The 27,083-nt window shown below is 45.4% G+C and overlaps 1 protein-coding gene across 7 annotated transcripts in view; it reads left to right on the forward strand.

The window, feature by feature from the left end:
• Positions 1–27,083, forward strand: part of FMNL1 (formin like 1) — a 74,063-nt gene that overhangs the window by 19,057 nt on the left and 27,923 nt on the right. The window contains exons 1-3 of one of the 7 annotated variants that reach the window (XM_051994880.1): positions 3,072–3,621; positions 22,303–22,386; positions 26,758–26,871. In XM_051994880.1, coding sequence (XP_051850840.1) covers positions 3,493–3,621; positions 22,303–22,386; positions 26,758–26,871 — 327 coding nt within the window. In that variant the 5' untranslated portion in view covers positions 3,072–3,492. Of the gene's footprint in view, positions 1–3,071; positions 3,622–22,302; positions 22,387–26,757; positions 26,872–27,083 lie in introns of those variants that run through there. The other 6 variants (XM_051994886.1, XM_051994879.1, XM_051994882.1 and 3 more) reach the window with 6 other exon arrangements.

A 27,083-nucleotide genomic window follows, 5' to 3' on the forward strand; every position in this document is an offset into this window, starting at 1 on the left:
GTCTTGACCTTTCTCTAGCCCCAGCAGACCTCCAGGAGCAAGAACTAGATTTTAGAACAAGGTTGGAAGGTGTGGGAGGTTTCCCTCACCTAGATGCCTAGGGCTTTCACAAGGAACTTTTGTCCAGCCTTCACGCCACCTTTTACCTTATCCCTACATCCTCTTCCAGGAAATGAGATGGGGGATGTTTCATCCAGTGATGAGGTTTATGGTACCCAAAGCTCAATTAACTGAAGGAGTTTCATCAGTTCAGCAGCTCTGAACTTCAAGGAAGTCATGGTTCTGCCTTCAAACCCTCCAAGTCTATGTGGAATCTGTGTCCTGCTCCTACTAATATGCATGCTTATGTGTGGTTCTGAAATGATTGTAGAGAGAGGGAGAGTCAAGGGTGGGCTCGTCTTGTCTCTACTAATTTTCAGGGTCCTCTCAGAACTGCTTTCCACTCCCCAGATGATGATTTAGGGAAATTTTTTAAAAGGTTGGTTATTACTCAAGTAAAAAGAATAGAAACCTTGGAGAGAATCTTCCCAGTGTTCAAAGAATTGAGATTTCTTTTATGTGGGTCCTCTCTCTGGGAGGGAAAAATACATACCTCTATTACATCATGGATAGATCTTAAGAAAACCAAACAAAATACAACATCTTCCTGTGGTCATCATAGTGAGGACTCTCTCTGGACTTAGGTAGGTAGACCACATACAGAGTAGGCTAGACCCTCACTCCATCCCCACACACTCCCCATTCCTGCAGCTAGATGAATAGAATACCAGGGCTGAAGTCAGAAAGGCCTGAGTGAAAATTTTTCCTCAGACACTTTATTAGTTGTGTAATCCTGTGCAACTAACTTAACCTCATTTTTCCTGACTGTAAAATTGAGATAATAACAGTACTTGTCTCCCAGGATTTTGTGAGGATCAAATGAGATATTTGCCAGGTGCATGTATGGTACAGTGCCTGGCACACACAGTAGGTACTCCATAAATGGTAGCTGTTATCATTAAGCTTTTCCAGCTTGATAAAACCTGTCAGAATTTATTGTTCCACTGGGTCATCTTCATGATAGTTGAGGTATCTCAGTAGTAGGACTTTAGTAGAGACATCAAATCATATTCCCTCATCTTCTTAAGAAACAACTGAGATTTTTAGATGTTGAAACCAGTGGCTAATATAATAGTAAGGGGAAGAGGGGGAATTCAAGGAAAGCTTGGTCTGAGATCCTTCTGATTCTAAATCCAATTAGCTGGGTCCTATAAACCATCCTCCTTTCAGCTTGAGTGGCTGGCAGCACAGGACTCAGAGCAGGGTCCTGGAATCCCACTGTGGGTCACTAAACATTTAAGTACTCACCATATACTAAGAACTGGGTATACAAAGAGGCAAAAGACAATCCCTGCCTCCAAAGAGCTCAATCTAATAAAGGCTACTACAAGCGATGATAGATAATAAATAATAACAACAACAAATAATTAAAAGAGGGAAGGCATGAGAACTAAGAGGGGTTAGGAAAGGCTTCCTATATTAGATGGGATTTCCGGGCATTAGGGACAACATGAAAGTACCTGGAGCTGAGAGATTTGAAACCTATGTGTCAGAAGTAAAATATAGGAAGATTGGGCTAGGTTAAGAAGGACTTTGAATGCCAACAGAACATTTAGTTTTTGATTCTGGAGGGACTAGGGAGCCACTGAGTATATTGAGGAGGGAGTGGGGTGATATGGTCAGACCTGTGCTTTAGGAAAATCCCTTTAGTGGCTGAGTGGAGAGAGGGTTGGAGTGATGAGGGACTTAAGGCAGCAGAACCACACATTGCACAGCCATTTCCCCCCCCATCTCCTACCCTCCCTCTTATGTTACAACCAGGGCAGCAATTCTTTGGAAAAGGATGCTTCAGTCAGTGTAGGCAGCTGTGACTCATCTTTGGGTGTCCCTTTCTACCTACCCCAGGCCTGCAGCTTGGCAGGCTTGACCTTAATCGATCAATCAATTAATCAATCAACTGTGTCTTTGCCTTGGAGGTCTGCCATGCCTGGAATACTCTTGCTTCTCACCTCTGCCTCCAAGTTTCATTCAAGACTGCTTAAACCCCATCTTCGGCCAGAGGTCCTCTGCTTGCTGATGCCTTATGTGAGATAACCTTCTTAAAAAATAACAGTTATTTGCATCGTGTTCTTCCCCAGTAGCTCCTAGAGAACAATCCCGTGTTTTTGTCATAATTTAGCACAGTGCCAGGTGTGGAATAAAGCTTAATAAACCCTTGCTAGAAGACTATTACTCTTCTCCTTAGGGTTAGGCACTAGGCCAAATTCTGGGATTATAAATATTAAAAAATGAGAAAAAAATCTTAATCTCAAAGCGTTTCTATCCGGGAGAGAAGGCATGGGCATATGCAGGCAGGTACAAGGAGTACCAAAACTCTTAGTGCATGCAGTATCAGGTACTGAGAGCCAGAGGACACTAGCGTTAGGGAAAGGCTCCTGGAAACAAGGTGATGCTTGAACTCAATGGAAAGGAGAGAGGGATGCTCTGAAGCTGAGCGCAGGAGGCAGTGGATCCCAGGGACTGGCACTCCAGGCTCGGGGTTGTCACAGGAGCTCTCTCCCAAAGACGGGGGAAGAGGTCACTGAATCTGTGTTCCTTCCAGGGGGTCCCCAAGAGATCTCAGGAAGGAGTGGCAAGGAGAGAGGAAGCGGGGACTGTTCCAGGTCCCAGCCTCCTCCTCTTCTCCTGCTCATTCCCCATTCCCCAGGTGCCCCTTCACGTGTGCCATCCTCGGCCCGTAGTCCCCGCCCCCCTTTCCAATCTTCAGCCCCTCGTGGACCCGAGGAAAGACAGGTTTTAGGACCCTGCGGCGGCGCCGCCCGAGCCGACAGCGGCAGCTCGGCCGCCCAGCTCCCCGCTCCCTCTTCAGCAGGTGAATCGGGTTCGGTCGCCTCCCCCTCCCCCTGGTTGGCCATGGCCCCCCGGTGCCCCGCGCTCCCGCCCCTAGGGACCGGCTCTGGGGTCCGGGCTTCCTCTCGGGCCGCGCCCTGCCCCTCGGCCCCCGCCCTCTCTCTCGCCCGCCCCCCCGGGGCTGGGTGCGCAGTGAAATGCGGTTTGGCTTTGCGCGTAAAGGGAACGAGACCAGAAGTTAGGAGATCGCAGAGGGGGGAGCCGGCGCAGGCAGCCTCCGCCGCTTCCTGCCACCCCCACCCCCTCCCCAGTCCCAGCCCTCGAGCCCCGGCCTGGCCGCCTGCAGCCTGACTTCCTCCGCCCCGCCCGCCCGGCTGCACTTAGCCGCTCCCCCGGGGCCCGCCTGGACGGGACGCCCGCGGCGCCCAAGGTCCCCAAGCTGCCAGCCGCCCCGGGCACCATGCACTGAACGCTGGGGGCCGCCGAGACATCCATCCGCCAGAGCTACTGCCTACGGGCACCCCTGCAGGTCTGGAGCCCCCACCTCCTGGAAAGCTGGATTTCGGAGCCTGGAGGCGTCTGGCGGGCTGGGTGGGCAGCACCATGGGCAACGCGGCGGGCAGCGGGGATCACTCCCCGGCTCCAGCCGCCTTGCCCCACAAGCAGCCTGCAGCCCCGAAGCAGCCGATGCCCGGAGCCGGAGAGCTGGAGGAGAGGTTTAACCGCGTCCTGGTTAGTGCGCCCTGATGGGGGGTCCGGGGAGGGCGCTGGGCTCTGGGGCCGCCAGGACATCAGTGACCCGAGGGGAGAGGGGTCTCCAGCCAGAGTGAGTCAGCGTCAATGTCAGTCCCTCCCCTCGCCTCCCACCCCACCCCCACCCCAAACTTTGTTTCCTCTGCTGACTTTTGACTCCTTCACGCTCCCCACCTGCTTTGCCTGGAGGACCGCAGAATGGGGAGGGGACCGAATCCTTCCCCCCACCCCACCCCGCCCCCAGCCGGGGATCCGACCCTGTGCCTTGGTGTCTGAGAGCGAGCGAGGTGCTAGCCAAGGTGTTCCCCTCCCTTTCGAACCCAGCCTCCTTGACGTTAGGCAAGTCAGAGGAGGTCAATGCCGACCGTTAGCTTTGGGGCTGGCGCCATGGGCTGCAAAGGGTTACCTAGGAGGAAAGCCTCCGGATCCGCGACCCCCGGCGCCGACTTTAACCTTCCGGGAGCCGGTGTTCTCCTTTATTCCTTTTGGGATCAGGTTGGGGCTGGTGGCTGTCCCAGGTAATTGGGCCGGATCCGGGAGAAGTGGCTCCCCTTTCTTTCCCCCACCCCCTTCATCGGGGAGGTTGCGAGCCCTTATCTAGGCCAGCCCTGAAGGGATTCAGGTAGGAAGTAGACCCTGTCTCCCAAAGTCAGAAGGTGTCTGAACCCCCACCTGGGGTAGCCAGGCAGCGATGAGGGAGGGATGCTTTCGGGAGCACGATGGCATCGAGGGGTTGATTGGCAGGAGGAGGGTTGAGTGGTTGGGGTGGGGGTGAAGGATGGTATGGAAAATTAGACTTTCCCTTGAAGTCTTCGGACCCAGGAATCTGGCAAAAGGAGGTGGTGAGAGTGGGGAGGGGAGGAGGGGGAGAGAGACTCCAAAACCGGAGCCCATCTACTCTCACTTCTCCTATTGCTTCCCCTTGGGGGAAGCTTGGGGCTGGAAAGAAGGAGACCTGGGTCCTAATCCCAGGTCTGACATTAGTTATGTGACCTTGAGTCTCAGTTTCCTCATCTGTTAAAAAATTTTTTTTAATAATTTGTAAATAAAGATCAAAGTAATTTTAAAAAGGAATGCTGGCTTTGAAGTCAGAGAACCTGAAGTTGAATGCTGCTTCCTAACCTGTCTGACCTTGGACCAGAGTCATTTTGTCTCTTGGTCCTCAATTTCCTCTCCTGATCTGTAAAATGAACGGTTGCTACTAGATGACTTCCTTTCTAGGTCTAACCGTATGAGGTTCCTTCCAAGGGTGTCATGATTCTCTGAGCTGCCTTCTCCTGGGTCCCTTCTGAGCCACCAATTGCTGGGGATCTGCCCTCCCCCCTCATGGAATCGATGTTGGGGGTGGGGAGAAGTGGGTTTATACTTGCCTGTCTCTGAGGTTGGGACAAGACCTACCAGTGTTGTGATCACCCCTCCAGGGACCCAGCCTGTGACAATCTACACGTGGTAATGCTCAGACCACAGTGGACAGCTTCCCAAGAGGGCTTGGAGAGAAGTGGGTTACTTCAGTGATCTTGAGTATATAAAGGGGCTGGGCCAAGGGACTGTCAGACTGAGACCAACCAGGTTTAAATTATTGGGGCTTTATTTGGAAGGATGTGGGAGAGAAGGGGAGTCCCATTTAAGCCCAGATCTCTCAGAGTTAATTCTGGGAGGCATCTTAGAGATCATCTCTTCCGTTTCTTTTATAGCTTCCCTGTTCATTCACCTAGTAAATGAGTGCCCGCTATGTACCAGACTGGATAACTTTTAAGGTTCTTTCCAGTAATGGTTCTAATTCTGTAGGATCGATGTTGCCGACCCCTTTCCCCTCCCTTGATTTACCCTTGCTCAGCCCTGTTTATCAACAAGTAATAGGATGGACCTTCCATTCTTCTCCCCAGTACCCTTGGGGAGTAAGATTACTGAGTAAAGATAAAGTCAGAAGCAGAGGAGGACATGAAGGAGCTGGAGAATAATCATGAGTCTACATCTTTATAGTTCTTTCCTTACAGCCATGCAAGGCAGGTAGGATTATGTGGCCTTTTACTGGGAAGTTAAGTGATTTTTCTGGGGCCACACCCAAGTGTAGATTTAGAGCCAAGAGTCAGTTGAAATCTTTCAATCTTGGCCAACCCCACCACTTAAAAAAAAAAAAAAAACTTTTGGTTTTACATCACCTATATTTCGGAATATATACCTCTTTTACCCAGCAACAGTTCTTTGTAAACAAAGTTTAAAAAAGAAAGAGGAAGAAAAGTCACTCAGCAAATACGTCAACTGTGTCTGACATCTGGTACAATATTTCAAATCTACAGCTATCCCCACCCCTACCCCTCACCTCTTTGCAAAGCCTTATTTTCTTAACTCTAGGACCAAGTTTCCACTTTTTCATTTAAAAAAAAAAAAAGGCCTTCTAATTGATAACTTTTGTTTTTACATTGCCTGGATTTCCCCCACCCCAGCCTCCCTCTTTCCTCTCCCAGAGAGCCATCCCTTATCAGAAGAATATTTTTTATTTAAAGAGGAAAAAGAAGAGGAAAAAAATCAGCAAAACTGCTCAATACATTGAAGAAAAAAAAGTTTGTTTTTGCTGATGAAGAAACTGAAGGGAAATGACTTGACCAAGATCATATAACCAGTATGAACTAATAACTCTTGAAATCAGGCTCCAAATGCTCTTTGACAACGCCTAACTGGCAATGTTTGTTCCCCAGAGCTGGGGGATCACACCACTTTTTAAAAAATAACTTATTGCTGTATTTTGTTTTTGTATCATCTATATTTCCTTCTGTATTTCTTCCATCATTCTATCCGAGAGAGCTATAAAGTATGAAGAAAGAAAAAAAAGTCCAGAAAAACCAAGCAACATTTCAGAAAACTCCAAAGTTATATTCATTATCTCAGACCCATAAATGCTCCATGGAAATGTTTGTGATGTAATAAACTGGAGGACTAAGCTTGGAATCAGGAAGACCTGAATTCAAATGGGTTTTTGGGCAATTTTTATCGGTATGATCCTGGGCAAGCCATTTAATTTCTGTCTCTTTCAAGTTTTCTTATATATAAAAGGGGTTAATAACATCTATTTTCCAGGATAATTTCTGCCTCTTTCAGTTTCCTCATCTATAAACACCTACTTTCCAGGGTTGTTATTATGAGGACCAAATGAGATCATATTTGTAAGGCTCTTAGCACATTGCCTGGCACATAGTAGGCAATTAATAAATAAGTACAAAATACCCTCCTTCTTTACCTCCACATTTCATCAAAGGAGATCTTGTGTATTTGGGGTCAACCTGGACCACAGCATCTAATCCTCCTTAGTGATTCCCCCTTTTCTTCTTCCTTTTATCCTAAGTCACTGTTGTACTAGCCCCCAAGGATGGAGAGTAGATCTTTGGTAGACTTAGTGACTTACTCAGTATGTTAAATTAAATCAAATGCCCTAAATGATAAGGAGCTGTCCCACGGATCTTTCCAAACAATGAATGAATCAGAAATTATTAATGTTTGGTTTTAGTAGGAATGCATTAGGATTTTATTGTCCGGATGTGTTTTTTTGATTCTGTTTGTAAAACTCCTTTTAATGGTAAGCAGAGCCAATAACTGGATAGACAGATTGACCTGGTAGTGTGAAGCCCTGGATATTTGTAGATGGGTGGTAGTGGATAGAAATGTTTGTGATTAGAGAGATTATTTGCCCCTACATATATGTATGTCAATGTATACACATGTATGTGTATATATATACACAAATATATGTGTATATGTATGTGTGTATGTATATATACATACACAAGTATGTATATATATATACACACCTGAGAGTCCCCTAATATGGTAGAGGGTAAGAGTCAAAAGTATAGTTTATTGTTGATAATAGATACAGAGTTCATTTATTTTAGTCATTTTTCAGTCTTGTCCATTTGTAGTTTCCTTGGAAAAGATCCTGGAGTAGTTTTCTATTTCCTTCTTGAATTCATTTTACAGATGAGGAAACTGAGCTAGATAGGGTTAGGTGAATTGCCCAGGATCACAAAGCTAGTGCGTGTCTGAGAAAGAATAGACAGGACTTCAGAGGCATTATTAGTCCAACTCCCTCATTTTACAGTTGAGGAAACTGAGGTACAGCTTTGAGTGATTTACCCAGAATCACACAGCTACTAAAGGCTGGATGAATGAACCCTCTGGGATTTACTCATGTAATAGAATCTGCCTACTAGAATTTCCCGGTATAATAAAATCTATAGGCCTCCAGACTGTCAGAAGTGGGAGGGACCAGAGATCTTTTCGCACTTTCTGTGGATGAGAAAACACAGAGGGAGAATGAGGAATTGAGTAAGGTCACACAGCAAACTGGTGAAACAATTATGACTAAGGAGGGTAGGAGTGGGATGGAAGGATGAAGTCAGGACACAGACAGGAAAACTTAGGAGCGTGTATAATAGTACAGAGCCAGTCTGTATAATGCCAGCTCTGTGTTCTTGTGGAGAGAATCCAGACCACACAGTGATGACATTCTCCCAGCATTTCTGCTGACCAGTGGGAGGAAGCAGTGGAGGGATGACACACAACTTAGATTTACCTTCAGAGTTGGGTCCAAGTGCGCTGGGACTGGCACCTGATGCAGGAATGGATGGTGTCTGAATATTTGGTTTAAGATCATTTTCGGAGGGATTTGGGGAGTAAGGCAGTATATTTTACGAGAATAAGGACTAGTCCCCTGAATAAGGAAGGGGAAGGGGATAAATATTTGTACAGGACCTACTACGTGCTAGGCACCCTATGCTGTTTGTTGTTCAGTTGTGATCAACTCTTCCTGGTCCCAAGTGGGGTTTTCTTGGCAGAGGTAGTGGAGAGGTTTGCCTTCTCCAGCTCATTTTACAGAGGAGGAAACTGAGATGAACAGGGTCAAGGGGCTTGCCCAGCTAGGCTAATAAGTGTCTGACGTCAAAGTTGAACTCAGGAAGAACTCTGTTCATTTTACCAACAAATATCACCTTATTTGAAGATCCTCTATAGCTATTGCTCTGGTACAAAAAGGTATAGCCTCTGCCTAAACAAGCCTGTCTAAATGTGTGTGTGTGTGTGTGTGTGTGTGTGTGTGTGTGTAGCCCTAATCTAGGTCTGAATCTGAATCCAGGCCCAAGCCCTGTTGAGTCTTTTCTTTATCTATAATAATATATAATATTAAGATTATATATTATATAATCTACAATATTGGGATTTTTAATAATCTTAATAAGACTCATTAACTTCTAAGGCTGGATCTTGGGGCCTAGCTTCCTTTCTATAAAGGGTGTTCAGGGGGGCACCCTTGAGAGATTATCTGAAGAAGGGTGACCTGTCGCTTCCCCCTCTCCATCCCTTTCACTCCTCCCTCATCCCCCATCCCAAGGCAAAGCTTCTCAGAGTGAAGCTCCCTTCCAGTACATGGCCTGCCTGGAACACCCATGTCCGTGGTTGGAATCTTCGTCAGCTCCCGTGCTCTCAGTTTTTCTGACTCCCCTTCCCCTGTCCCCGACACTGGTCGGATTTCTTGAGGCACCATTCCAGCTAAGGCAGCTGAGAATTATCCTTAGGTGCAGCGGAAAGTCCCAAGACCACAATACAAATCCCAACTCCATTACTAACGACTGTTACCAAGCCTGGGCAGATGGCTCTTGATTTCTTCAACTATAAATGGAGTCTACATCCAGCTGGTCTTGAAGCAGGGACATAAGTCATAACCTTTGACACAAACACATCATCTGTGTGACCTGGAAATCCTTCAGTACCCCAGGCAATTAACTCTCTAAGACAATAAATTACAGGGGCAGCTAGGTGGTGCAGTGGATAGAGCATCAGGCCTGAAGTCAGGAGAACCTGAGTTCAAATCTGGTCTCAGACACTTAACACTTCCTAGCTGTCTGACTCTGAGCAAGTCACTTAACCCCAATTGCCTCAAAGGAAAGAAAGAAAGAAAGAAAAAACTTTACAGACAAGCTTCTAGTTTCCATTTAGTAGAGGGTTTTTCCCAGGCTGGGATATTCCCTAAATTAAAATCACTAATTGTACCTCCCCCCATGAAGAATGAATTAATCACAAATTAATCAATACTATGTATTTATCCTTCCTGCCTCAGCAGGTTATTGTGAAGACAACACTCTGTAAACCTTAAAATATTAGTCTGTTTGAGTTGCTCTAATCATCATCACTATCATCATATGGCCCAGAGACACCATCTGCTGCTCTCTTTAGTCACCCATCTTCTGCCCTCCCAAGACCCCCATCCCTTTGTAGCTATGGAAATCCTGCCCTCCCACTCTCATTCTCTGATGAGGGGGCTACCACCCCTGAGGCTACTTAGTGGGGTTCTGTTGTTTAAAATGTTGGGGGAAGGAAAAGGAGGAACAGATTGCAGTATGGGGTTTCTGGCTGCTGCCTTAGCAACGGCGGTGGGCCCATATTGTTCCAAGAGAATTTGGAGGCTCCATCTCTCCCTCTCCCCCTCACTCCTACCTGCTGCACCCTCCTCCCAAAAGGTAAAAAGTTGTGATAGGGAGTCTCCAAGAATTTCCCCCCTTCTCCCCACCTGCAAAGTTCCTCCTTCTATTCTAAAGCTCTGAGCATTCAGAAGAGGTGTTCTCCTGTCCTGGCCATTTCAAAAGCTGTCTGTTTGTCCATGGCAAATCACTTCCCCTCTGTCAGCTTCCTCCTTCATGATGGAGAAGCTTGAGAAGTTAGTGGGAAGGACAGGGGGAAAAAACTGAAATAAAAAATTGAGGGAAAGTTAGAAAATAAGGGAATAGTCAGGGTAGGAAATAAACATTTAAGCACCAAGTTCTAGGTTAAGGGCTTCACAACAATCCTAGAGAGTATTATGATTCTCACTTTACAGTTGAGGAAACTGAGTCATATGGAGATTTAAATGATCTTTCTAGGTTCACACAGGTAGTAATTGAGTTTAAATGTGAATTCTGATCTTCTGGGCTCCATGGCTACCTCTTTCTCCCGTTCTAACTTGCAAGAGAGGCAACCTTGCTTGCAAAGGAAGGGAGGGGACACTATAAAAGTGTGATATTATTTATACTGTCAGATATAGTTGATGTTTTGGTTTTGCTAATCCAATCCCCCCCCCTTTCTTTTAAATTCTGTAACAAGGGCCAGTTTACTAGGTTGGAATGGAATATGGAGATAAAAGTGGTGTTAAAAACAAAAGATCAATAAAAAATAAAGTATATTTTTAAGCGAGAGCAATGAAATAGATGAGTTTTTGAGGCCCCTTCTGGTTCTAATGTTTTGTGGTTACTTCTTAGGAAGAGGAGGGCCCTCAGGGAAGGAGGGAGAACTTGTTTATAAGTTTGTGTTCTCAGCTGTTGAACCTGGGGTTCTGGAACTCAATGTGGGGTGGGGGGGGATTCCAGCAGCCATAGAGCTGGAATCAGAACACTCTGGCTCTGATTCCCAAAGGGAATTTTGCTGATTCTATGTAGCTTTCTGGATCTTTTGCTCTCTCTACATGTAGTTCATGCAAAGTAGGCAGGAATTAACCTCATAGCATGTTAGGAATGGACCCAATCAATGTGGAGTGAGAAGAGTAGGAGTCTATAGAGGCACCTTTTGGAGGGTGAGGTGGGAACACATGGTATATAATGGAGAATCCAGGCTTTGATATTTACTAGCTTTTTGACCTCGTCAAGTACCTTCATTGTACCCCAATTTCCTCATTAATAAATGAAGATATTACTATTAATAACTTCTAAAGCCCCTTCCTTTTTTAAATAGCATTTTATTTTCCAAATGCATGTGAAGATAGTTTTCAACATCCATTTTTGTAAAACTTTGTGTTCTAAATTTTTCTCCCTTTCTTTCTCTCCCCCTTCTCAAGATAGCAACCAATCTGATAATAGGGTAAATATGTGTGATCCTTTTAAACATATTTCCATATTTTGTTTTATTATATTATTGTTATTAATTTTTTTTTTTTGTTGCTGAGGCAATTGGGGTCAAGTGACTTGCCCGGGGTCACACAGCTAGGAAGTGTTACGTATTTGAGACCAAATTGAAACTCAGGTCCTCCTGGCTTCAGGGCTAGTGCTCTATTCACTACACCAACTAGCTACTCCATATTTGCTATATTGTTCAAGAAAAATCAAACTAAAAGGAAAAAAGGAAAACCAAGAGAAAGAAAGAAAAAAAACAAAGAAAAAAGGTAAAAATACTGATTTTATCCACATTCAGTCTCCATAGTTCTCTCTGGATGTGACTGGCATTTTCCATCACAAATCTATTGGAATTCTAAAACCCCTTCTAGGTCTAATTATAATACTCTGACTGCCAGGGCAATGGAGGTGAGAACATCTGTCTGTCAATAGATCATTTTAATTATGCCTTGCTATTTTTCTTTTTAAAACATTCTTTACCTCATTATTACCATCCCTTCATAAAATAGTAATATCATTAATTTATTAATTATGGTCATTAATTAAAATGATTAATCATCACAAACTCTGAATATTATGAGTTATTAACAGCATGTACTATTAATTATTAATAAGCCATGAAATGATAATAGCTAGTATTTGTGTAGCGCTTTAAGGTTTGAAAAGTGCTCTACAAAAATTCTCTCCCTGTAACAAATAAGTACAGTCAAGCAAAACAAATGAATCCATTAGCTGTGACTGCAAATGTATGCCTAATTCTGCATCTGTATATAGTCCATCATCTCTCTTCTGGGAGGTGGAAAGCATGCTTCATCATTAGTCATCTGGAATCATGACTGGTGATTACATTAGTCAGAATTCTGAAATTTTAAAATTGTTTTTCTTAACATATGGTAGCCATTGTATGCCTTGTTTTCTTGGTTCTTTTCACTTCACTATGTATCAGTTTGTATAAATCTTCCTAGGTTTCCCTGAATACTGTTCATTTGGACACAATATTCCATCCAGTTGCATTTATATACCATAATTGTCCAGTCATTCTTCAGTTGATGGGCATTCATTTTTTCTATTTCTTGTCTATAACAGAAAACCCTACTCTTAATTTTCTTTGTACTGATGGGTCTTACATATTAATATTTAAAAAACATTTTAAAAATACTTAAGTAATTTAAAAATAACATATTTAAATATTTTCTCCAGTTACATATAAAGACAATTTTTAATTTTTAATTTTTATAATTTTGATTTCTAAAATGGTAAGTCCAATTGTTGCTTTATTTTGTACTCTAAGCTTCAAGCAAAGAGCATGACTTTGTGGCCTTTGTTTTCATCTTGCCTGTGTGACTTTGCTTGCATCATCCCCATGACAGGAATGGACCTATTCCCCTCCCCCTCTTTCAGATTTGACACTCTTTGGAAATTGAGACCCATCTCAAAGTTCTGCTTCCTCCAGGAAATGCTTTGTCATACCCCAGGTTAAAAGGGTCTCTCCCCAAAGCAGCTGCTTTACTTGTGCCCAGAGCCAGAGCTTCTGCTGAGGACGCAAAGGGATGGAGAGAGTCCATGTGGCTCATCTAGCGGTCCCTGCCAAGTAGGATTGCTCCAGTCGAGCAGCTCTCTAGGCCAGGTGGTCAGTGGGCTCCTGTTGAGAAAGGAGCAAAGGATGAAGGACTCTCAAAGGGTCAGGCTTGGAGGGGTGGCCCTGGGGCTGGAGCAAACTCCCTCTACCCCTGACCCAGAACATAGCACAGACAGGGTAGGGTGATTACCAGCTTTTTAAAAAAATTAAAGCTTAATTAAAGTAATTAATTAATCAATCAATTAAAATAAATTATTTAACTTTAAGCATTCACCCTTACAAAATCTTGTGTTCTAAATTCTTTCCCTCCCTTTTCCCATCCTCTCCCCTAGATGGCAAGTAATCTATGTTAAACATGTGCAATTCTTCCAAACATATTTCCACAAATATCCTGCTGCGCAAGAAAAATCAGATCAAAAAGGAAAAAATGAGAAAGAAAACAAAACGCAAGCAAACAAGTGTACCAGCTTTTTGATCCTTAAGCAAATCATTTTAATTCTTTGTATCCCGGGTTCCTCGTCCATAAAAGGCAGCTTTTGGAGTCAATAACCTAGAAGGCTCTTTCCGGCCCTAGGCCTATAATCCATGACCTGGCAGGACCGCGTGCCCTCTGCCTCTGGGGGGGGGCGGGTGTTCCCTAACAATTTGTGGTAGTCGTTAGGATACCTTGGGAGTTACTAGCAGCACGCACCATTCACTGAACAGCGAAACGAGGACAGCTCGCATTCATGCAGCGCTTTCAGGTTCCCCGAGTGCCTGACACTCCCTTCTCCCCCACACGGCCCCCCGCGGCCAAGCCCGGCTCCCACCGGGAGAGTCACTCCTTTGACTTTTGCTCCCGCCGGCCTTCGCAGTTGGGCCCCACGAGGGGGACCGTCACGTGCTTTCTTCCCTGACGTCCGCCTTAGGCCCGAGCGCAGGTGTGCAGAGGGGGCGCCCCAGCTCGGGGCTGGTCTGCTCCCGTAGGGTGTGTCTGTGCGCCCTAGCGTGGCGCGCCCTTTAAAGAGAGGAATGGGGGGGGGGGCGCACCAGCTAACGAGGCTGGCCCAAACGCTCAGGCAGGTTCGGTCCGGCTTCGTGCTGCGCTTTCCAATGCGGAGGGGAAACTCGGGGAATAAGACCCCCAGAGAAGGGAGATGTCCGGGTGTATGATTGTCTGTCTGAATGTAGCAGTTTTGGGGAAACTCCATACAGCCGCCGGCAGACCCAAGTTCGAGATCAGCGAATCCCTGTCCTCTGATGGGGGCGGGGGGAAGAAGTCATTTTTTTACTTTCCGTGGCTGTGAACTAGGGAATAAGAATAATTGTTATTATGAAGAGCAGATAAATTAAGGGGCTCCGCCGGGTACATACTCTATATAAAAGTTGATGTTATCGCAAATCTGTTTTCAGGGAGACCAGAGCCCCGCCACTCGGAGACCTGGAAAGGATTCTTAGACTTGGAGAGATAGAGGAGGGTAGAAGGGCCCGGTGGGGTCACAGGATTTCCCAGGGGGGCTCTGCCGGCCCCAGCAGTTGGATCCCTCCGGCGGCCTTTGCCAGGCTGGGGAGGGACACCCAGTCAGAGCCAACCCCCGGTGAGGAGCGTGTCAGCAGGAAACCGCGAGAGGGAGGGTGCCCCACGCCGGAGGCATCCCACTTTGGAAGGGTGGGGTAACCGTGCTAACGGCGGTTGTGTGTCTGCCGGGGCTGGGGGGGCCGCCACTTCCCCCTGAGAAGAGAGGTGGGGGGTGGGAGGCTCCCTATGAATGAGCGCTCCGCAGACAACAACAGGAAGCTTGGGGAGATGGGTGGTGGGGCAGGAAATTGTGCAGGCTGTTCCTGGTCCCCGGGGTGGCGGGCCTCAGGGCCTGCCGGCCTTGGCTGTTGTCATGGGGGCCTGGGAGGGACCCCCTTGTGTGAGGAGGAGGGTCTGCCCCCCACCCCCTTCCCTTCCATCCCCACACTCCCCTCGGATTCCGCCATTAGGTCCGGCTTGTGTTCAGCCTCCCTGGCTGGAGAGTGCCAGCATGGGCGTGGGCAGCTCCATGTGCCTCGGCTGGGATTAGGGCCTGCTCTTCCTTGGCACGTGGTTATCAATATCCTTTAGAAGGAGTCCCAACCTTTTGAAATGTCTGATTTCCCCTTGTCCTGTGCCCTCCTACAAGTGTCTAAAGGCAACATACTTTATTTTTAAAACATGCATTTTATTGATACCTTTTATTTTTATATCGTCTCAACTTCCCTTGACCCAGAGGGCAGTGCCATATAACAAATAATTTTTTTTAAAGAAAAAAAGAGGAAGAAGAAATATCAGCCAAACCCAACCCAAACCCAATTTTAAAAATTAAAGTGATTCAAATTTTTTTAAAAAGAAATTCATTAAAAAACCTCTTGAAAAATTGCTTTAGGGCTTAAGAACTACAGATTCATTTAGTGAACTCTGGGTCTTATTAGAATGTGACTTACTTGAAAGAAGAGATTCTGGGGATGAATCTTTTCTTGTATCCCCATTTCTGAGCACTATGCTTAGCACATAGTAAGTATTTAATATTTGTTGGCCCGAGGTTGGGGGAGTGCCCAGGGACACATCTTATTTTCCCCAGGCAAATTGGGGCATATCAGGGGGCTTCAATGACTAGGGAAATCTAGGCATAGGTCATGTTAGGGATGGGAAGGGAATCTGAAGTGATGCAGATTTCATCAGCCAAGGTACTGGAGTGGTTTTCCCATTTCCTTCTCCAGCTCATTTTACAGATGAGGAAACTGAGGCAAACAGGGTTAGGTGACTTGCCTAGGGTCTCACAGCTAGGAAGTATCTGAGGCCTTCCTGACTCCAGGCCCACATCATCTCTGCACTGATTGGCTGCCTGTGACACACCTTAATTGTATCTTACAGGTTAGGTACTCCCACTAGTTGCCTGATTATTCCTCTCAGAAGACACTCCATCTCCTACTCTATCCATGCCTTTTTGCTGATTGTTCTGCATCTCTCCTTCACCTTCGACCTTCCTCAAAATCCCTCCTTCTTCTAGAGACCTTTGCTAGTCTCTGCCTCTGGGTCCCCAGTCATTTGCATATTGTCTCCCCCATCAGAATTGGTATCTCTTAAGGGCAGAGACCACATTTCTGCCTTTTTTCCTATCTCCAGTACTTTCTTAGCATAGAGCTTGACATGTAGTAAGGGCTTAATAAAGACTTGTGAAATCACTGATTGAATTCAGCCTTTGCATGAAGGCGAAGGGGAACCCTTTTCTCTTTAAATTTATTTTTATTCTGAACTTTAACTCCAAATAGAATAGCATTTAAAAAAATCTACATAGTCGATAAAACATAAAAGGAGAATTGTATATAAACTATAGGGCTTTATAGGTTTTTTTTTAAATAATAGCTTTTTATTTTCAAAATACATGCAAAGATAGTTTTCAACATTCATCCTTGCAAAAACTTGTTTTCTAAATTTTTCTTTCCCCCCTCCCTTTTATTAGACAGTAAGTAATCCAATATATGTTAAACATGTGCAATTCTTGCACATTTATCATGATGCACAAGAAAAAAATCTGATCAAAAAGGGAAAAAATGAGAAAACACAAGCAAATAACAACAAAAAAGGTGAAAATACTATGTTGTCTTCCACATTGAGTCCCCACAGCCCTCTTTCTGGATGCAGATGACTCTCTCCATCACTATCTATTGGAACTGGCCTGAATCATCCCATTGTTGAAAAGAGCCAAGAATATCAGAGTTGATCATAATCTTGCTGTACAATATACATGTAGATGTACGATGATCTCCCAGTTCTGCTCACTTCACTTAGCATCTGTTCATGTAAGTCTCTCCAAGCCTCTCTGGAATCACCCTGCTACTTGTTTCTTATAAAACAATAATATTCCATAACATTCACATTCTTTTATATGTATTCATAACTTATTCAACCATTCTCCATCCACCCAGTTTCCAGCTCCTTACCACTACAAAAAGGGCTGCCACAAACATTTTTGCACACATCCAGGACAGACAGGTCCTTTTCCCTTTTTTCTGATCTCTTTGGGATGCAAACCCAGTAGAGACACTATCTACAACTTGTCTTTTAAAATTTTTATTTTATTTTTAAGTATCTAGTGAGTTCAGTATGGAGCTCTCAAAGCTATCCTGCTTGGCTATACTCTTTACCCCTTGAAGTTACCTACTCCATATTCAATCCAAGACTCTTGGTTCTAAGTCTCTGGAGCTATACTAAAGAACTTTGTCTCATTGATAGCCTTTCATATACTTGAAGATAGTGATCATGTTCTACCTTCCCCAAAATCTTCTCTTTTCCAGATTAAACATTCCCATTTCTTTCAACGGAGCTTTTTTTTTAATTAAAGTTTTTTTATTTATAAAATGTATGCATTAAAATAACTGTATGGATGTGTATGCATATATTGTATTTAACATATACTTTAACATTTAACATGTATTGGTCTACCTTCTAGAGGAGGGGTTGGGGGAAGGAGGGGAAAAGTTGAAAAAGAGGGTTTTGCAAGGTCAATGCTGAAAAATTACCCATACATATATCTTGTAAATAAAAACTATAATAAAAAATAAATAAAATATATGCATGGATAATTTTTCAACATTGACCCTTATAAAATCTTGTTTTCCAAATTTTCCCCTCACCCATGGCAAGTAATCTAATATATGTTAAACATGGTAAAATATATATTCAACTTATCTTTGATAGGAAAGTTTGATGCTACTTCTTAAAAATTAAATCCTACCATCAGGTGCTTTTTCCCCTTTTCCTCATCCTAAAGGGATAACCCTTGAATGGCGAGGGGGTTCCCAGAGCCTCACATCCTTTCCCTTCCCTTTCTTCCTAGTGAGGTCTCCTCCTGTGACAGCCATTTTCCACTTGTGGTATCCACTTCTTAGAACACACACTCATCTCCCTGGCTGTGCCCAGCCCCCCTCCCCCTCTAGTGGACAACTGTTCATTCTATTCCCTGCCCAGGAAGTGGGGCCTGCCGCTCCAGCTCAGCCCCAAGGTGCACCTGTCCCTGGGGTTCAGAGGGCGGGGGGGTGGCGGGCAGGGGACAGTGCCAGCCGGGCATGGGTGCCCTTCTCCCCATCCCCCCAACCCGGTCTGCCGCTCCCCGTATGCTGAGCCGTCTCTGGCTTGTGCCCCCCCCCAGTCAGGACAGAGGCGGCTCCTTCCCTGTGAGATGCCCCATTGTAGCTATGGGCACACCAGGACAGCAGCTGCTAATTAGCACTTGGCTCCATTAGAGTTATTTCTGATGCCAGGGCCTAAATTTAGCCTGGCTGGCAGGCTTGTGTGGGTATGTCTCCCCCAAGCCCCGCGCCTGGAGGTCCTACCTGAGCTCTCCCTGATTCCCCCCTTGGGTTGGTGGTGATTCTGGGAGAAACCTGCTCAATACCTCTCAGTATCCATTATACACTAATGGCGGCTTCCTGGTGTAATGGCAGAGTAGTGGTTCTGGAGTCAAAAGTCCTGGGTTCGAAATAAGCTCCTCAAGTCCTTGTTTCTGTAGACCTTTTCCTACCTTACAAATGAAACAATTGTACTAGGAGATCTCTGATCGTCTGTCCAGCTCTAAATTGGTGATGATCTCTCTTGACTCCTGGGAAGCCCCCCAGGTACTGTGCATTTCTCCCTGCCTTCCTGTTCCTCCCAAAAAGTCATAGTTCTTTCTTTCTTTCTTTTTTTTTTTAAGCTTTTTATTTTCAAAACATACAAATGGATAATTTTTCAACACTGACCCTTGCAAAATCTTGTGTTCCAAATTTCCCCCTCCTTCCCCTTGTTGAGGTTGGGAACAGAAGAATGGCTTCAGAATCTGGTTCTTACTGATGATCAGTTAACGATGAATTGAGAAGCTGTAAGTCCCTGAGGGTTACTGACTTATTGCTAGAACAGAAGCACCCCCTAAAATCAGGGGACTTCAAATGTATATTACATCACCCCACCCCTCCCCTAGATGGCAAACAATCCAATATAGGTTAAATATATTAAAAATAAATGTTAAATCCAATATATGTATAATATTCATACAGTTATCTTGCTGCACAAGAAAAATCAAATCAAAAAGGAAAAAAATGAGAAAGAAAGCAAAAAGCAAGCAAACAGCAACAAAAAGTGAAAATGCTATGTTGTGGCCACCCTCAGTCCCCACAGTCCTCTCTCTGGGTGTACTGGCTCTCTTCATCGCAAAATCACTGGCACTGGCCTGGATCGCCTCATTGTTGACAAGAACCACTTCCATCAGAATGGATCATTATGTTGTCTTGCCGTTGCCATGTACAAAGATCTCACCATAATTGTTTCTAGAATTGTTGGTCACTGTCTATGTCTGGCTCCTCTTCCACTTGGGCCCCCTCTCAGTGAAGTGAGATGGACAAAGGTAGACTTGAGTAGCGAGGGTAGGCAGAAATATGAACATTTTAAAAAAGTTTTATTAAAGCTTTTTATTTTCAAAACATATGCACAGATAATTTTTCAACATTAACCTTTGCAAAATCTTCTGTTCCAAATTATCCCCTCCTTCCCCCCAGCCCCTCCCCATAGATGACACGTAGTCCAAAATATGTTAAATATGTTAAAATATATGTTAAATCCAATATATGTATACATGAAATATGAAATATTTTGCAATAGCCATCCAAGCTTGCCCTACAGCCACTGGGCCATTCCTCTTGGGGTTGCAGAGTGAGAGCCACCAGAGGAGACACAAGTCGTTTCCTGTTTCATAACTGGGGGAGAGGGAAGATGTTCCCCCACTCTCTTCCCCAACCTGGCTCTGGTCTGTCTGTGGGGAACAGGCCACCGGGCCTGGAACATTACCACATATCCTGTGGGGGTGGGCCCAGGAGGAACGGTTAGAAAATGGCGCTTCAAAGGCATCATTTCCTGTTATCAGGAGGACAGTCCCCCAGGCAGTGATTTGGGGAGAAGGCTTGACCTCCTCCAATATTCAGAGGTTCCCTAGGCCACACTTCAGCTATGGGTCTTCCCCCGGAAGGGGCCATTTGAGGAGAGAGGCTCCATGGGACACTGTGGCCCAAACTCTTCCCCCTGTGAAAAGCAGACACATGTGGCAAAAAGGGGGTCTCTTTACATCTCTCTAAGGGGGAGTCTATGGATGGCTTTCAGTGTGTCCATGAACTTGAATGGGCAAAAAAAAAAACTTTTATTTTCATTTATTTAGAATTTAACATTTATTGAGCATTTCCTTCAATTATTTAAAAACATTCTTCTGAGAAGAGATCCATAGACTTTATCCAGACTATCAGAGGGGTCTATGAGAGAGAAAAACTTCTGGGTTGCAAGGGGGTCAGGCCAGGAGGGCTCATGATAAAATCTGCACTCATGAAAACTTTGGAATTTTGGAGTGTGTGGGAATCCGTATTGGGCATGTAAGTTGGAGAGCATTGATGTTCCAGGGGTATATACTAGAACATTAATACATGTGTGAAAGCATTGTATGTGTATATATCAGGACACTATTGTGTGTGGGGAATGTTCAAGAGAATTAGTATGTGGAAATGTGTGTGATAGTGTTTGGGCAACAATAACAATAGCCAACAATCATACAAAACTTTAAGAGTTTGCCAGGAGTTGACATTTAATCTTATGGGTTCCTCACAACAACTGCAGGAAGCAGGGACTGTTATTAACCCCGTGTTCCAGTTTACAGATGAGGAAACGGGGTTAATTGATTGTTCAGGGTCCTACAGTAGGTAGAGTCTGAGTTAGGATTTGAAACTAGGTGCTCCAATTAAAATTCTTTGTACTGTACTAAGTAAAGAGGTATATATGGGATGTGGATATGAGCAAAGGGGGTGTATATATGTATATGAATGGGTTGTTAGGGAATATGTAAGTGAAGGGGATGTGGATATGGATATAAGCAAAGAAGCAAAGATGTATACATATATACATATATATGTATACACATGTGAATGGATTGATAGGGATATATATCCTAAGGGAAAGGGATGTGGATATAAGCAAAGGGGATGTATGTGTGTGTGTGTGTGTGAACGGGTTGATGGGGATATATCCAAGTGAAAGGGATGTGGATATAAGCAAAGAGAATGTATATAAGTGTGTGAATGGATTGATAGGGGTATCTCTAAGTGAAGGGGTATATCTAAGTGTACATGATCAAAGGGAGATGGTGCACTGTGTGGGGGAGGAGCAAAGGAAGAAAAAGAGTTGTGACCTGGAGTTCTCTTTAGGGATGTCAAATTGGGAATTTAAATTTCTGTTTGACCTTTGAGATAGAATGAGCCTGGCCTTCCAGGCCTATTGAAAAGTCTTCGGGGCCCCTAGAATTTCTCATCGGGTGGTCCTTATAATGCCCAACTAGTTCAGCAACCTTGGGAAAAAGAGGCCCTTGTGATTAGGAGCAGGAGAGTGTAAATTGAGCTTGCAGATTTATTCACTGAGGGTCGGTTATGGAAGGTGGATGAGAGAGAGAAACTGCTTGATCTTTTTTCCCCTAAGACTCAGATTTCCAAGGGCAATCTCACCCAAGGGAATTCCCACGTAGGGGCTAGGAGTCAAACCCAAGAAGCTGAAAGCCCCAGCCCGGTGGCTTGTCTATTTCCTGTGGGGTATGTTTCCTCTCCAAAATCCCCTTCCCACATGAGAAACCATGACTCACCTTTCTCAGCTCCCCAGACTTGAGCTTCTCCCATTTTCCAAACAAAATGTCGACTCTGTGCCCCTAAGGAACACTGAAAGGCCTACAGTAGAGCACTGGGTTTTGAGGGATGGGGAGGAGGCTCTCCCCAAAGTGGTTTGCTGGGAGTAAGATGAATGATATTCGGGAGAGTGTTTGGGCAGGTACGGGGGGCTACACACATGTGCACGAGGGTGTTTAGGTGGCCCATGAGCAGGGCTGGCCCCCTATACATAGCATAGTCCTCACACCAGGTCAGGGAGAAAGTAGGCCATACCTGAGTTAGGGATGGAGAAGCTGGGGCCTATAAGGTTCCAAAGAACAGGTTCTTGAGGGAGCTGCTGGAATCCCCACCTCCCCTTTCACCCCAGGCTCTATTGCTGTGGGATCCTGATCACGGGCTTCGGGGGGACGGGGCGGGGGGACTCTGTCTTGCCCATCTGGCTTGTTCCTCTTCCCCAGACACTAATACTTCTGTTGATTTGTCTCTTTGCCCTGGCAGAACTGTATGAACCTTCCCCCGGACAAGATACAGCTTCTGAGTCAGTATGACAGCGAGAAAAAGTGGGAGTTGATCTGTGACCAGGTAAGAGCAAAGTGGGACCCTGCCCTGTAGGATGTGGGGGTGAGGAGGAAGGAGTGGGGAATGGGGGAAGGGAGCAGCAGGGCAGGAAGCTCTAATAGTCCTTCAGCTGGTATAAGGTGGGGAAACAAAAGTCTGGCGGGAGGGATAGCCGGTGGAGGGAAGGAGTTATGACCTAGATTTAGAGCCCAGAGTGGATTGACTTATGCAGATCTTAGGAACCCCCCCCCAACTTCCCCCATGAGATATAGAGCACCAATTTAGTCACTAACTGGTTAGATAAAGAACATTTAGTCTGAAGAGCTCAGGGCTGCCCTGAGAGCAGTTAGAAGCATTGCGCCAATATTCTGGTGGCTCAGTGTTCTCATTAAAGAGGCCACCTTCTCTAAGGGCACAGAACACCACCACATTGACATAGCCTATTCCCAGCCTCCAGAGTCACCCGGCGGGGTTACACAGCTAGACCCAAGCCTTCTCTCCGTCAAGGGTCTGGGGAAGAGCAGAGGGCAACTTTAAGATCTACCATGGTAGAAGAACAGTTGACATGAAGTCAGAATACTCAGACTTCGATCTGAAGCTTCCTTGGAAGCATCTGACCTCCCTCAGTCTCAGTTTCTTTATTTGTAAAATGTGGATAAGAATGCTTCCCATTGCACAAGATAGTGATTTTTATTTTATTTGGGGGAGAATGCTTTGCATTCTCCTTCTTTCCTACTATAATTTCTCGTCCTCCACTCACTAATTAAAACACAAAAAAGGAAAATTAAACCCTAACAAGTACTCATAGTCAAGCAAAGTGAATTCCCTCGTTGGTTAAAATGTATAGTTCATTCTGCCTCTTAAGTCTGCCGTCTCTCCATCAGGAGAAGATGGCATGTTTCATCTTTATGTATCTGGAATGGCGGCTTGACAATGCATTGAAGAAGAAATCACCAAAGTGATTTAGTTTTTTTTTTTAATGTAATATTGTTATTATTGTACATATTGTTCTCCTAGCTCTGTTTACTTCACTCCATAGCCATTCATTCAGATTTTCCCAGTTTTCTATTGAGCTGTCCATTTTTGTTATTTCTTATGGCAAAATAATAGTCCTTTACATTTCTATACCATAATTGGTGTGGATATTCCTCAACAGGAGGGCATTCCCTTATTTGTTAGCTTTTTGCTTCTACTAAAAGGACTAATTTTTCCCCCTGAAGCAGTTGGGGTTAAGTGACTTGCCCAGGGTCACACAACTAGTAAGTATTAAGTATCCAAGAACAGATTTGCACTCAGGTCCTCCTGACTTCAGGGCTGGTGCTCTATCCATTGTACCATCTAGCTGCCCTAAAAGGACTACTATTAAGAAAAGAACTGTTGCAATATTTTTGTACATGTGGGCCATTTCCCTCTTTCTTGAATCTCTTTGAGGTTATATATCTTATAGTTATATGAGTTATTTACACACACACACACACACACACACACACACACACACACACATATATAAAGAGAGAGAGAAAGTCATATGAGGTTATATACCTTATAGTGGTATTGCTGTATCAGAATATGTGCTTCAGAGAGTGATAAGTGATAATGGCTAGCGTTTATATAGCACTTATAGCATATATAGCACTTATATCGATTTGCAAAGAACCATTTTATCTTTGCAGCCATCCTGGGAAGTAGGTGCTGATACCCTCATTTTACAGATGGGGAAACTGAGGTTCTTTCCCCATGTTTGATATTTCCCTTATCTTTGCTCTGCCCTGTCCTTGCCGGGCAGCTCCGCTGTTAGCAGTTACTCAGGAGGGCGGGGCTGGCAAGGCCTCTACAGTGAGGGATGGAGAGACATAAAGGAGCCTTCTCTCCCAGCAAGCAGCGGGGGGAGGGGGGGAAGGCTGAGTAAGGAAAGCTCCCCGGGGACCCAGGGCTGGGTCCTGGCTCTCCTGCTAATGGGATGGTGGAGCTGCTTTGCTGAGAATCTCCATGGGGGGTGTGATGGGGGGATGGTTAGCAAGGACCTAAGCTGGGAACCGGGGGTCCCGACCCACAGATCTGGGGGCACGGCAGAGGCTGGCATAAAGGGAGGGGGGTGGGGTGGGCATGGGCCAGTCCTGTTAGAAAGAAGCAGGTCTGGGCACTAGGAATAGGTTCTGATGGGTCCCCATGACTTGGGAATATACTTTAGCTTGAGAGTACATCCCCAGGAAGGGGCCTGCAACAGCTAGTGAGTGTGTGGGGAGGGGGGTGATGCTTTCTGCCTACCAAGACCTCTGCAGCTGCCATTCCTGGGCCGGGCAGATGGCTTGAGGGGGTGGAAGGCACTGGGAAGGAGAGGGGCCCAGGAGCGCCAGCCTTAGGGATGCGCCGCGCGGACCATGGGAAGGTGGGCCGGGGCGGGGGCTGCAGAACTTGCCCCCCTGGCCCCGAGCCCTGCCCTTGGGCAGGGGAGGAGCCTGGCATCTGGGCCCACTGCCCGAGGCGGCAGCGTGGGGAAGCTTGAGGGAGCCATCTAGTGGTGTTTCCCCATCACTACAAGGCAAGGCCTCTAGGGCTTTCCTGGGGACGAGGGTGTGGTCAGAGGTTGAAGGTGAGGCGCTTTTGCACATCCCTTTTAACTAAACAGCGCCCTCTACCTCCGCGCACACGCCACGTCTCGGGGGGTTTTATATACATATAAATGATATCTATCTGAGTTTAATACGAATGGGGTGGGGGGTTCGGAGCCAGGAAAAGCCTTTCCCCACAGTCACCAAAGTAAGCATCATGACCATGGCTATTCCCTTCTAACCCAGGAGAACACTGGGATTCAAAGCCACCTTTCTCCTGCTCCCTTATAAATAGCTCCTCTGCGTCCTGAACGCTTGGAATGGGCAGCCTAAGTGCTAGGAGAAGGGCCGAGTGGAAGGAGAGCCACTTGGCCGAGCTGAGGGCCAGGGACGGCGTGGGCAAAGCAGGGGAACCAATATTAGAGATTTGTGCAAAGAACTGTTACTCACGGGGCAGTTAGACGGCACGCGGAGGACCTCAGACACTTAACACGTCCCAGCTGTGTGACCCTGGGCAAGTCACTTAACCCCAACTGCCTCAGAAACAAACAAAACAAAAAAAGAATTATTACCATCCAAGTTCAGGATCACAGGGCCTTTTACCAAACAAGAAGTTGAGACAGATACAAGGTGATGTCATGAGTCTGGCTTCCTTTCTGTTTCTCAGAGAAGGGACTGAGGGACAGCAACAAAGGGTCCCTTCCGCCCTTCATGTCCCTTTCTTTGAGCCTGCCTTTTTAAGGCTTCACACATCTGGATGCCCTCATTCCTTTTTCCCTTCCCACCTCCATTTCCTTCACATGTGGTAGTTAGGAGGTGGTGAGGAGGCTGGACTGGATGGCAGATCTAGGATTTCTTACAGAACAGATTATGACTGATTAGCCCTGGATTTAAAGCCAGAAGACTTGAATTCAAATCCTCTCTTTGTGTTCATAGGACCAGTTTTAATTAATGGCTTTTATGTTACTCTTTAAGGTTTGCAGGCATCTAGGTGGCCTAGTGGGTAGGATGCTGGGCTTTCAAATCTTACTAGCTGTGTGACCCTGGGGGAGTCACTTAATCCCATTTGCCTCAGTTTCCTAATCTGTAAAATAAACTAGAGAAGGGAATGCAAACCATTCTAATATCTTTGCCATGAAAACCCCAAATGGGGTCATGAAGAGTCAGACATGACTGAGAATTTACTAACAACATTAAAGTAATTCATTTGATCCTTATAGCAATTCTTGGAGATGGATGCTACTGTTATTCTCATTTTACAGATGAAATAAAGACATGCCCAGGGTCACACATATCTGAAGCAGGATTCAAAGTCAGTTTTCTGGATTCCAAGCCAGTGCTCCATGTAGTTTGCTACCCAGATGTTTTACTTAGAGCTTTCAGGGATCTTTGTGGTCATCTAGCCCAGTCTTTTCCTTTTACAGATGAGAAAACTGAGGACCTTAGCTTTGAATCACTTGTCCAGCGTCACACAGATAGTAAATGACTATATTAGGTTTTGAATCCATTTCCTTTGATGTCAGATCCTCAGTTTTTGTTTTTTCATTTTATGTGTTTTTTCCCCCCTACTTTTCTTTGGCAAATCATTTAGCTTTTCTGGGTTTCTGTTTCCTCATATGTAAAATGAGGAGTTTGGCTGGAGTGATCACTGAAGTTTGTTTTAGCTCAGACTTTATCATTCTATGCCCTTCTTTCTTTCTCCTCCACCACCTTTGCTCAGCTTTCCCCATCTGTGCTTGGGGTCTCCAGGTGGGTTTCGTAGTGTGTGCTGGAGAAGGCAGATGTACAGCCGGTCTGTGGAAGCACTCAAAGACTCTCCCCCTTTCTTTTCCCTACCTCCCAGGAGCGGTTTCAAGTCAAGAACCCCCCAGCTGCCTATATCCAAAAGCTTAAGAGCTACTTGGAGACAGGTGGAGTCAGCAGAAAGGTGACAGCTGATTGGATGACAAACCTAGGGGTATCTTCCTCCTCTTATATGGTCTTGCTTCTCTCACACCTTGGGCATCAGGAATAGAGAATGTGTGTGGAGGCATGCGTGTGTATGTACAAGTGAGAGAGGAGTCTGGCACAAATAGGAGCAATCTGTGCTGGTCCGTAGCTGGGGCAAGTGTCCTAGTACTCACAAGGGAGGAAAGGGAGGCAGGAGCACGTGTGTGTGTGTGTGTGTGT

This window comes from Antechinus flavipes, chromosome 4 (assembly GCF_016432865.1).
Source record: "Antechinus flavipes isolate AdamAnt ecotype Samford, QLD, Australia chromosome 4, AdamAnt_v2, whole genome shotgun sequence".
Classification (NCBI taxonomy): domain Eukaryota; kingdom Metazoa; phylum Chordata; class Mammalia; order Dasyuromorphia; family Dasyuridae; genus Antechinus; species Antechinus flavipes.